This window comes from Gymnoscopelus braueri (genome assembly GCF_963280865.1).
Source record: "Gymnoscopelus braueri genome assembly, chromosome: 4".
Lineage (NCBI taxonomy): Eukaryota > Metazoa > Chordata > Actinopteri > Myctophiformes > Myctophidae > Gymnoscopelus > Gymnoscopelus braueri.
This window is the reverse complement of record NC_137605.1, coordinates 2,877,082-2,889,592: the sequence shown is the minus strand read 5'-3', so window position 1 is coordinate 2,889,592 and position 12,511 is coordinate 2,877,082. Positions and strand designations below refer to the sequence as shown.

At 45.1% G+C, this 12,511-nt stretch overlaps 2 protein-coding genes across 2 annotated transcripts in view; both read left to right on the top strand.

Moving 5' to 3' along the window:
• Positions 1–8,439, top strand: part of LOC308084457 (uncharacterized protein) — a gene marked incomplete at both ends in the record, with an annotated part of 41,458 nt that extends 33,019 nt beyond the window's left edge. Inside the window, 6 exons of the mRNA XM_080427122.1 lie at positions 504–726; positions 2,561–2,750; positions 3,264–3,441; positions 5,214–5,731; positions 8,349–8,397; positions 8,435–8,439. Of these exons, the coding sequence (XP_080283248.1) occupies positions 504–726; positions 2,561–2,750; positions 3,264–3,441; positions 5,214–5,731; positions 8,349–8,397; positions 8,435–8,439 (1,163 nt within the window). The remainder of the gene's footprint in view (positions 1–503; positions 727–2,560; positions 2,751–3,263; positions 3,442–5,213; positions 5,732–8,348; positions 8,398–8,434) is intronic.
• Positions 8,440–8,492: 53 nt separating this feature from the next.
• Positions 8,493–11,636, top strand: LOC308083837 (uncharacterized protein). Its single transcript, XM_080426239.1, has 2 exons — positions 8,493–8,680; positions 10,843–11,636. The coding sequence occupies exons 1-2, from the start codon at positions 8,499–8,501 to the stop codon at positions 11,285–11,287; spliced, it is 627 nt and encodes a 208-aa protein (XP_080282365.1). The 5' UTR covers positions 8,493–8,498; the 3' UTR covers positions 11,288–11,636.
• Positions 11,637–12,511: the final 875 nt, after the last annotated feature.

Below are 12,511 nucleotides of genomic sequence, written 5' to 3'. Positions count from 1 at the left end.
GTTTCGATCGGCGATCGGCCATTTTGAAGCTACAGCGGTTTATTTTAAACAGCGATCAGCGAGGAGAAAAACCACAACCGAGAAAATGGAGGATTTAGTGGGAGCTTTAGAATGGAAGCGGGTGGGAACGAAAATCTCCGGATACGGATATTTCCGTTTCCGGGTGTGCTACAATGAAATGTGTCACTGCGAGGAAAAAAAAAAGACCACTTCGCGTAGATCTACGCGACTGGCACGCTGCGGCAATTATTTAGGTTCGCGTAGAACTACGCGATTGGCACGCAATGTGTTAAAAGACTATGACTAAAACTTAATAAAAATTTGCTGTCAAAATCAACACTGTGTGGGAGGCAACGGTCTGGCTCGCCAGATGATGGCAGCTTGTGTGATGATTGGAGGTTACGGTGCTTTAACTAAATGTAATATATGGTCATATGGTGGTTTGTAGGGGAGGTTACGGTGCTTTAACTAAATGTAATATATGGTCATATGGTGGTTTGTAGGGGAGGCGGACGGGGAGTGGCAGAGCGCTCCACAGCTGAGGGACTTCCTCCTGCAGAGCTCTGATGAGGAGGACGGTGAGGAGGTGTGTGAGCTGACCTCTGACCCGCAGCCTGACCAGGAGGCCCAGACCATGGCCTCTTATTACAACAACAACAACAACAACAGCCACAGCAGCCCCCCCACCACCTCCAGCCCCCTGCAGACACAGGACCACTCACACAGGTACATGACATAACAACTAGAGTTCTCGACAGGCCTGAAAATAAAGGCCCGGCTCTAACTGGGCCGGCCCGAACGATTACCATAATTTTAGGCCCGAAACCCCATTGTACGGTTAATGTCCTCAAAGTCACGCATCAAACAAGCTTTGAACTGAGCAGATTGGACCTTCAGTTCCAGAGATAATGACCAAAACGTCTTGAAAACGGCCACTTTCACTGATGTTCCACGTTTGAGTTTTGGCCATTTTCATTTTTTATAACACGGGCTAGGAAGGTCGGATGGCGACGAACTAGATACCTGAGTAAAGTTCCCTTTGAGCTGCATCCAACGCATCCAACACATCCAACGCATCCATTTCCGTCACCCTTACCGTTCGGCCAAATGTAGATCACAATTTGAGAACAAAGGGATTCTATCGTTGCGCCTCAGCCTTAAACCTGCGTCACAGGGTCAGGGACAACAGAATCAGAATCAGTTTTATTGTCACATGACAGGTTTACAAGGTAAAAAAGTGGGTGAAATTCGTTTTTGTACATCGTTCCCATCGCAACGTTAATTTCCATAGAAAGAAGAGGGGGGGGGGGGCAAGTGGGAAGGAGATCAAAACAAGAGAGCAACAGAAGGCCAGACAAGTTATCTACATATTTACAAAGTACCTGAGATAATAAAAAACTAAAGGTGCCTGAGCATAGCAGCAATGTATGTATACTGTGCATGTTATACTTATACTGTGCATGATATACATATGGACGTTAAGGTGCTTAGAGAAAAAAAAAAGAAAAAAAGATGACGAAGAGATCAACGCTGGAGCAACGCGGACGTTTCGGTCTTTCGACCTTCCTCAGAGTCATGAAGGAACTCTGAGGAAGGTCGAAAGACCAAAACGTCAGTCACTGTACGCTTGCACCTAAATAAAAAAAGGCTCAAAGGGTTAGTTCAGATTTTTTGAGTATTTTCTGTAGGAAATACTTGGCATTAATGTAGTGGTTGCAAAGGTATTAATTGATTGCCCGAGTCCCGTGGTCAGAGTTATGGTCCGGTTCTGATGAATATGAAGTAGTTCCGGTAGATTAGTAGATTTGGTGGGGGCCGCTCATAGAGGTATAATATAACTAGAGGGCGGATTGCCCCGCCCCCAGCTATCATTTCAATGAATGTGCTCAGTGGCGTTTTGAAGCACCCGGAAACCTGCCGGAAGTAGAATTATTGGTTCGATTTTGTATCCCCATAGAGTTATGAGCATGCGCACTAGTGTCCTTTTTGCGTTCTACGGCAGCCCGTGTGTCAAGGATTGAACGCGAGATATTTATTAAATACACTCGAGATGCATATTTATATGTAAATACATATGTATGTATGTATAATATGTTTAGATATTTATATGTATAAATATAAATATCTCTCAGTATGTTTTGCGCGTGCATGTATTTCTCCCCGCCTGCAGTTCCAGCTTTGGCCACTGGGGTGGCAGCTTCAATGTTTCTCAGCAACTCTGGGGGCTTGGGGCCGCTCATTAAAAATACATTAATTAAAAAAAACTAGCATCATTTGTATTGTTGACCTATTTCTACCATATAGTGCAGGTTTCGTTCAACTTCGACCCCTCTGTCACATGGTACTATTGTTTGTGTCCAGAATCACTGCGCCGCGGCAGCCTACTCACGCACACAATATATGACACAAAAAATAGTACCACGTGACAGAGGGGTCGAAATTGAACGAAACCTGCTCTAATGTCCGTGTCGCTCCAGCGTTGATCTCTTCTGTAGATCACAGTTCCTTTGGGGCCTGTTTGGTTCTCCTTTTGCTAATTCGTTATTTCTTCCTTTTCCAGCGTGGCCACATCGGAGGGCCAGTCCCATTCCAGAGAGCCCATAGACTATTTCTCCGGGTATTTTGGTCGGGACACTTGGGTAGAAATCGCCCAGTGCACAAACAGACTGTCCAAGCTGCCCAGTCAGCCCACCACGGCCAAGGAGGTGGCCCAGTTTGTGGGCATCCACGTCGCCATGGGGACCTTGAAGGTTTGTGTTCACCGTGGAATGTCACAGTTTAGTCATATAGTCATAAATAGCAGATCTACAAGCTCATAGCGCGGCACCGAGTGCCGCGCTATGAGCTTGTAGATCTGCTATTTTTGAAAAATCTTGAACATTTGTGTTGAATACATATACATTTTTTTAAAAACATTTTTAACTCAAATCTTTGCTTCTGGGGGGTCCCTGGAACAACATATTTTGATGGGGATCAGGGGCCAAACACATCCTTGACAAAAATAATTTGAGCACCACTGATATAGCAACAATGTTTTTTCAGAAAAAAATGAAGACATTTGTTGAGACATTTGACGTTTACAAATATATATTCAAAGATTTGCACAAATGTTCAGGATTGTTCAATAAATAGCAGATCTTACAAGCTCATAGCGTGGCACTCGGTGCCACGCTATGAGCTTGTAGATCTGCTATTTATTGAATAGCCCAAAGAAATCTAAAATAACATAAGTCTTATATCGTCTGTCTTTGTCACCTCTTCAGTTCCCCAGCCTGAAGCTCTACTGGCAGGACTTCACCAGGGTGTCCCTCGTCGCCGACGCCATGCCGCTCGCCAGGTTCCTACAGCTGTCTCACAAGCTGAGGCTGGCGTCCAAACCGCCGACCAACGCCCCCCCGCCAACCACAGCCGCTACGGGCCGCCGGAACGGCAGCGTCCACGGTGAGGGACGGGACGATAATCCTTATTATCGTTTATCGCGTTTTAAAAAAAACGCTCACAATAATCATAATTGCAGAGATTTTAACACATTGAATGCCAAAAACGGTCCGGACCGTTTTTGAGAAGCCATGCATTGTGTGCCAAAAACGGTTATGACGTTTTTGAGAAAACAATAATAAAAAAAATTATTATTATTATTATTTTTATTTTTTCTTCCCAGCACCAGGAGATATCATTTTTCGAATATTTAGACTCCAATCCACTTCCTGGTTAACTTATGACTTCAAAAGCCTGTATCTCGGCTCTTGTGTACTTTTTTTCTAAAATATGTATTTTTGACTATTTTCGACTATTTTCAACTGGCTGCAACTATGGAACGGATTACCTAATGTTTTTATTTTTTTCCCCCGATTGTACAAGACCTCTATGTGTGTAATGAGGGGATCACCTTGAGGACGGTGATCACTGAAAATATTTTGTGACTACTTGAAAAAGGTTCAAAAATGGTTAAAAATCCAGGCACCGACTGTACCCTGTTTTAAAAAGACCCTGGCACTCAATGTGTTAAGCTGTTGTGAATATTGTGAACTCCATCATACACTGGGATGGATTAGCTTCTGTTGAGCTGCAAATTCAGTACGAGTTCCAAAAATAGCCGATCTACAAGCTCACAACGCGTTGCGACGGCAAGTTCACGTTGTGAGCTTGTAGATCTGCTATTTTTGATGAACGTTCCCCCCCCAGAATAGGGATGCTGGGGGTTCAAGTGGTTAAAGGGATAGTTATATTTAATAATAATAAGTAAAATAAGGGATAGTTGGATATTTTTTTCCTAAGACAATAATGTGATGCCCAGCGGACCGGTAGGAGACACAAAGGAGACTCTGTGTGTCCTACCGGAACCGTTCAGTCATCAAGTTATTGGCTTAAGGAATGAGACAAAAAAATATATATATCCATGAATTCAAGTCTCCATGCAGGGTGACTAATCCATCGAAAAAAAGTCATTTTGGGGGTGAACTATCCCTTTAACAAAAGTGCCATTTTAACACATTGATTGCCAAGATATTAAACATAGTTTTCTATCCCCGTGCCGGCGTATAATTACCTCATTGTGTAAAAAAAAAACACGAAAAAGGTTCCTGTGAGTAGGCGGAAGGATCTGTGTATCCATGGGAACGACAAGTTTCCAACCGCGATCCGCCTTTTTGGAGCTTTGGTCCGCTGAAAACGGGTGGTTTTCAATGGAAAAACAAGACCAGGAGACCTGGTTCTGCCAGACCCAGACTTCACGTGACGTGTCAGCCTGTGTCTATGCCCATGTATGGACGAAAGGGGGACAGACTTTTATGGCTGGGACACATGTCCCTTCTATGCCCATGTATGGACAGACTTTTTTGGGGGACAGACTTTTTTTTGGCTGGGGCCGGAGGACAAAGTGACCATGCCCATGTATGGACGAAACGGGTACAAAGCCTCATGTAAGCCCGACCCCTTGGGTCTGGCAAAAAGAAACTGAGTTACAGCTGTTTTTCTGAAGTGACATTTTTTGGAATGATGTCACATCCACATTTTTCTTCTCTGAGAGACGATCGATCATTCCAAAGCTGTGTTAGGGCGCCCCTTGTGGAATTTTCCAAAAAAATTAAAGAACGCATATATTCGATCTAGGCAATCAATGTGTTAAGTTTCAAGCAATAATATTGTTGATCTCAATTATTTTTGACACAATAATCGTGACAATCGTCATTTTCATATCATCCCATCTCTAGTCCGTGGTCTGAACCCCCTCAGAGACGGTCTGAACCCCCTCAGAGACGGTCTGAACCCCCTCAGAGATGGTCTGAACCCCCTCAGAGACGGTCTGAACCCCCTCAGAGATGGTCTGAACCCCCTCAGAGACCACAACGAGCAGAGCAACAGGAAGGAGGCCAACAATGACCCAGACTCCTCCTCCTCCTCGTCCTCCTCCGGCATCGAACCCGCCCCCCTCTGGAAGGTGCAGGCGGTGCTGGGTCACTTCCAGGCGGCGTGCCGGCGGCTGAGAGGGGAGAAGCACTACGGGGTGGATCGATACCGCGTGCCGCTGACCGCCGGGAAGGCGTACGACGGCGGCCTGCGTCTCCACAGCACCGTGCTGGTGGGGCCGGGCGGCCTGGTCCACAGTCTGGAGCTGAAGATGGACCTGACGGACAAAGAGGCCACGGTGGAGAACCTGGTTCCCAAAGGCTGCATGGTGTTCCTCTGCAAACAGGAGCTCTCTACCCCCGCCATGCTGGAGAGACTGCTGGTAAGATTATCCTATCCTATATCCTATAATCCTATAATTTGAGTAACCTCTGTCTGTCTTGGGTGGGTCGTGTCCCCGATAGTTAGGTTTCGCTTTCGGTTTGCGCGTTGCCAAATCATGTGCGAGAAACAAGCACCGGTGTTGCAAGGAACGTCTACACGCTCTTCTGTCTCCGTCTCCGATGTGCAGGCCAGTGGGGTGACCAGGGGAGATGGGAGGGGGGAGAAACCGCGCGACAGGACGTGCAATAACCCCAAGTTTGCAACTACTTTCGCCTGCGCCCTTCACCGGGTATGGTCTAGTTAGTAGTAATAATAATAACTAGCTTCGCGGCCCTGACATCTAGGCCCGATCCGAGGTTTGGTCCAGACAGATTCCAAGACTCATCAGATTTCAGGGCCGCTTCAAACTCTCCAAACATTTCCTCTGTCATCCCTTCTAAATAGTCAATGTCCTCCTCGTGCTTTAGTGGTGTGTGTAACAGATTCACATCATCATCCTCTTTATCCTTTGCTCACATTGTATTGTTCAAGTTCTTCCCTATTTACTTGGCTGGTGTCTTCTTGGCTCAAAGTTAAGACACCATCGCTATTGCACCATCGTTTAAACTCCTGGCCTAATTATAGCTCTGCTTTTTTTTTTGAATATTAAAAAATAGCAGATATACAAGCTTGCAGCGCGGCACGAATATCTGCTATTTTTGAACAGCCAAATTTGTAATTTAGCTGGGGACCCCCTGGAACCCCCCCCAAGGACCTCTGGGGGTCCCCGGACCCCACTTTGAGAACCGATGCACTAGAGGCAGTGATGTGTTTTATATTGAATATATATATTTTTTCTATTGAAAATCCTCATAGGGAAATCTTAGATCACGTCATTTAAGAACTGTGTTCCAAAACTAGACAAATGAACCCGGCGATTTTACTCCTATGGATAATGATGCATGAACTGACGCTGAAAAAGTACTAATTTATCCAAAAAGTAAGAAAATAATAGTTTTTCTCCAAACACAGACATCTTACTACTATAATTGACAAAAGCTCCGAAAGTTCATCCGGGATTCGCAAGCACAGGATCACTCCACATGCCTCCAAGACCCGTCACAGACAGTTGATCAGAGCTATGGCTATGATTTAGGCATCTTACCCCCACCTCCATCTGTGATCAGACTCTCTGCTTGATTGATTCTCTGATTTGCCTATCAGACCCTCAGCCTGATCTGGCAGGTTGCCATAGCAACCAGATACAGGAAGTCTGACCTCTTTATCACGTGACCCGAGGTTGGGAGGATGGGACTAGAGGTTAGGGCCACAAAGCAAAGAGGAGAGGAGAGGAGAGGAGAGGAGAGGAGAGGAGAGGAGAGGAGAGGAGAGGAGAGGAGAGGAGAGGAGAGGAGAGGAGCCGAGAGGAGAGGAGAGGCCAGAGGGGCCGGACTTCGCATGATGTGTGTGCAGAGTGACTAGGCCAGTGCTGTCTGGACCAACCTCGGATCAGGACATCTAGTTATCATAAACGACACAGAATATTTAACTCAAATCTTTGCTTCTGGGGATTCTGTCTTGTAAATCCTTTTATTTATTATTATTTTTTTTTTGTTATAATATAAATGGTTCTCAAACTTTTTGGAGGACCACCCAAAATGATATATATTCGTCCATGGATCTCCATCTCAAAATATTTTATTCCAGGGTTTTCTAAATCCTTTTTTTCAAGCTTTTTTTTTCAAGCTTTAAATCTACAAGCTCATAGCGCGGCACTCGGTGCCGCGCTATGAGCTTGTAGATCTGCTATTTTTTGAAAAGTTCAAGTTTGAATAGCCAAATAAATCTAAAGTGACACAGATGCGTTCCAGGTCTTAAAGGGCAAGACCACTGTGGTAGAGGTTTGGGTTGTGTAGTTACCTTGCCATGATGTAACTCCAAAGGTGGGCAAGAAATCAAAAATAATTGCTCCATTGATTAGAAATTGATAATTCAAAATATGCTCCTCATTGACTTAAATTGTACGGTAAAAGTGCTCTCAAAGTCACTCTTTTAGCACAAAAACAAACGCAAACAAAGTTGATTCAGACAATATAGAGCATCACCAAACCCAGTACTATTTTTTTTTTTAAATAAAAATGTCAACTTCCTGTTGATTTTGCCATTTTTAATAAGTAGAAAACCTGGACTGGATCGGCGGATCCGGATCCAGATCTTCAAATAGTAAAATCAACAGGAAGTTGACATTTTTATAAAAAAAAAAAACAGTACTGGGTTTGGTGATGCTCTATATTGTCTGAATCAGCTTTGTTTGGGTTCATTTATGTGCTAAAAGAGTGACTTTGAGAGCTGTTTTACCGTACAATGTAAGTCAATGGGGAGCATATTTTGAATTATCAATTTCTAATCAATGGAGCAATTATTTTTGATTTCTTGCCCACCTTTGGAGTTACATCATGGCAAGGTAACTACACAACCCAAACCTCTACCACAGTGGTCTTACCCTTTAATGGGTTAAAAAAATAGCAGATCTACAAGCTCATAGCGTGGCACGGTCTAAATGTTTTTTTTTTTTACAACAGAAAGCTGCTTCACCCTGTTTTTTCTTTTTCTTTGCCTTTTTTTTTCTCTTTTAGGTGTCGGGGGTCCACTGTGCGGGCCGGGTGGGCGGGGGGGCCAGGGAGGGTCACATCGGCGACCAGTTCGTGAGCTCCGACGGGAGGCTGATGCTGCGGCGAGCGCAGCGCGGCTTCATCCTCTCCACGGCGGGGAACGGACACCGCAGCATGGCCGCTCTCCTGCGGCGCTTCCAGCAGGCCCAGAGGTGGGCCCGCCTCCACAGAGACCTGCAGAACCTGTACCGCATCCCCGTCAGCGGCGCCTCCACCTCGCCCGCCTGCTGCTGGCCCCAGGCCGTGTTGTGGTACCTCGTGGACCTGGCGCTGGTCAACGCCTGGCTTCAGTACAGGTAAGGGACACGCGTGCAGCGTTCCCCCCCTCCCCCTCCTCCTCGCTCGACATTAGAAGAGTTGTGAACGGTGGGCGTCGTCACATACCGTATTTTCCGCACTATAAGCCGCACCGTCAGTGTGCCTTATAGTGCGGATGCGCCTTATAATCCGATGCGCCTTATATATGAAAATAATACATTTATTGAAGGTGCGCCTTATACATTACATTACATTACAGTCATTTAGCAGACGCTTTTATCCAAAGAGACTTACATTAAGTGCATTCAACATAGGTAGGGAACGAAAACTACTAATCACCAGAAGTCTTTAGTGCATTTTCTGCAAAAACAAGCAACCAAGAGTATACCTAGCGCTAAGGTAAAAGTGCAATATATCAGCTACCTATTTCCTTAAACAGATGAGACAAAATAGCTAAATCAAATGAGCAGGAGCTAAAACAAATAAGTGTATCGACTAAACAAGATCCAATAAACAATACAGCAATAGAAAACAAGCGTTCGTACAACTAGTTAACAACAAGTAGGTCAGGCAGAGAGGATGGGTAGTGTTTCCTGAAGAGGTGGGTTTTCAGCCTGCGGCGAGAGATGGGCAGTGACTCTGCTGTCCTAACATCAGTGGGAAGTTCATTCCACCACTGTGGGGCCAGAACAGAAAAGAGTCGTGACCGTGTGGATCGGCCAGAAGGACCCTTATAATCCGATGCGCCTTATATATGTATCAATATTGGTTCCCTTGGTTTCCGCACTATAAGCCGCACCGTCAGTGCGCCTTATAGTGCGGATGCGCCTTATAATGCGGTGCGCCCTATATATGAAAATAATACATTTATTGAAGGTGCGCCTTATACTCAGATGCGCCTTATAATGCGGAAAATACGGTACTAATACAGCCTGAATACCCCGCCTCAGCACCGGCCTCAGTGGCCTGCCTCGTTAATCACTAGACTCCCCAACCCACACCTCATGGAATCGACTCCCGCTGACGACACTACTTTTTCCGACAACCGCGGACTACTTTTTTTCCGCCGATAAAGTATGGTTTTGGACCGCGACGGAGAGGGGCGCGGTCTCAAGCCAACTTGAGCCAAAGCACGCGAGTTGCCGCGCTGAACGTTGCCAAGTTCGCTTGAGCCTACTACTCAGCCCCGTCCGAGTTTTAGGCACAGAATCGTAAATTATTGCCCCCCCCCCCCAGGCAATGCCAGTAAGGGACTATGTCACTGTTAACACATTGGCTGCCAAAGACGCATATCTGCGTTCTAATTAATTTCTAAAAAACAAAAAAAAAGTTTTTTTTTTCTTTTTTCTTTTTTTTCTTGTTTCTTGTTTCTTGACCCAAAGACCAAGGAGATATGATTTATCGAAGATTTAGACTCCCATCCACTTCCTTGTTAACTTAAAACTTAAAAATTCTGTATCTCGGCTCCGAGTACTTTTGTTTTTTAATTGAAAAATCTCTGGCAGTCTACAGCAAAAAATCTGAAATAATTCTGGCAGGAAATGAGTTAACCAGTGTTGATTTCGTTGACTAAAGCTATGATGTCATGTTTTTGCCGACTACCTTTTTTCACTGACGAAAACCAAATAAAAACTAAGCTCTATGGTGACTAAAACTAAGACTAAATATAATTGAGAATTTATTTATTTTTACAAATTAAAAACTAGACTAAAATGTCAGTGAGGGACGAGTAGAGAAGAGACCCAGTAGAACTCAAAAAGACAAGTCATTGTATGTTTGGTTGAGCTCAGACGCTGTGCTCTGAAAATAGAGCAGATCTACAAGCTCACAACCTGTCGCTGTGAGCTTGTAGATCGGCTATTTCCAGCATGCAACCAAGTGTAAGATCAGCCATTAGGACGACATTTTAGTCGACAAAATCAACTGTAGATTTTATCTTATGATATTTAGTCGACTAAAACTAGACAAAAACTAAAACATTTCAGATGACTAAAATATGACTAAAACTAAAAGACATTTGCTGTCAAAATCAACACAGCTGTCAACGCCTGGCTTCAGTACAATGTGACTGTCTTTACCCTGCTGTATCCACAGTACTGTAACTGTATCCTAACTGCTGTGCTGCCTTTGGGCGACCGAACGTCTCTGGCGGTCTCGATCATTAAAGGCTCTTATCTCATCTTAACCCCTAAAACCCCAGGCAGGAGCATCAGGGCGGCTCTGATCCTCTGAGCTTCATGGCGTTCAGGCTGGACGTGTCCAAGACCCTGATCCTCTCCAAGAGCAGCAGCACCGCTACCGACCTGGCCCAGGACGCCGTCCCCCCTCGCCGGCCCCCTCTTCCTCCTCCTCCTCCTCCTCCTCCTCCTCCTTCGCAGAAAGCCCACCAGAAGACGTCGTCGGACCGAAGCCCCACCGTGGGCCCCCCGGCGCGGGGGTCCGGCTCTCTGCCGGACGCCGCTACGCGCTACGACGGCTCGGGCCACTGGCCGGAGCAGCTGGGCGAGGGGGAGGAGGGGGGCCGCTGCCGTTTCGGGGGCTGTGAGAGGACGTCTCGGGTCATGTGCCTCAAGTGCTGCGTGTTCCTGTGCATCTCACGACATCACAACTGCTTCCTGAACTTCCACAGTCGAGGGGCTTCGTGAAAACCAACGTGTTCTCTCTCACTCCCTAAAAACGTACCGTAGTGACTTCATGGGACCAAATGTGACCAAAACGGAAAACGTTTGTGACATCTAGGGATGTTAACAATTAATCGATTAAGTGCCGTTCAGAATTTACTCGATTAAATGTATCGATTTAATTAATTGAGAAAAAAAAAAGAATTTGAAAGTTACAGGTATGGTGTGTGCGATATGAAATGTGAGCTTACCATAATCACAGTCATCCTTTATCATATTCCATCATATTCAAGGGCTTTAGGAGAGAAATGAGACAGACTCCATAGATAGAGCGCTGCAGAGGGGAGGTGTGTGTGTCTGTCTCGCATTGCGAGGCATTTAGTCAGGGGATATTAGCAGAAAGATTTCCAATCTTGGAATAAATTCCTTACCAAAAAAAAAATTCACCAATGTGTTTGTAAAGGTGTCTAGTAACACATCTCACAAAGACTGAAATGCAGTTTCCCTAGGAGAATTTCTGACAGCTGCTGAAAGTTGGGGTACCCACCATTTCCCTGCAGGGAAAATAAATCAAATTTTAATTCTGTTTTAAGTAGCATGTGAGGGGTCAAACTAGGGTGTTTTTGTGATTCTGAATCCATTGCAAGCATTTGTTTTGCACCAAAACCACTCCTTGGGCTAAAAACAGCCCAATCTCAATGGGCTTTTTACACAAAAAGTATACCTGGAAAAGGATGGCCATGTCACAAAAACACCCTAGTTTGACCCCTCACATGCTACTTAAAACAGAATTAAAATTTGATTTTTTTTCCCCCTGCATGGAAATGCAGGGAAATGGTGGGTACCCCAACTTTCAGCAGCTGTCAAAAATTCTCCTAGGGAAACTGAATTTCAGTCTTTGTGAGATGTGTTACTAGACACCTTTACAAACACATTGGTGAAGATTTCTTTTGGTAAGGAATTTATTCCAAGATTTTTTTAATATCCCCTGACTAATTGTGAGCTTGTAGATCTGCTATTTTCACAATATTTATCTGTGGAATAGAGTCAAACAAAATGTAACACCTACATTCCAAGTGCTTGTCAGAGTGGGGGATCCCCAGTTCTGATGATTATTTTGGGGGGGTCATGGCCTGAAAAGGTTGAGAACAACTGCTGATAGGGACAGAATCATAAACCCTCTCTCCCCCCGAGTCAACATGTGACTTCCCAGGTAGTGGGTCCCCCTCCCCCGAGACGTCAAACGTT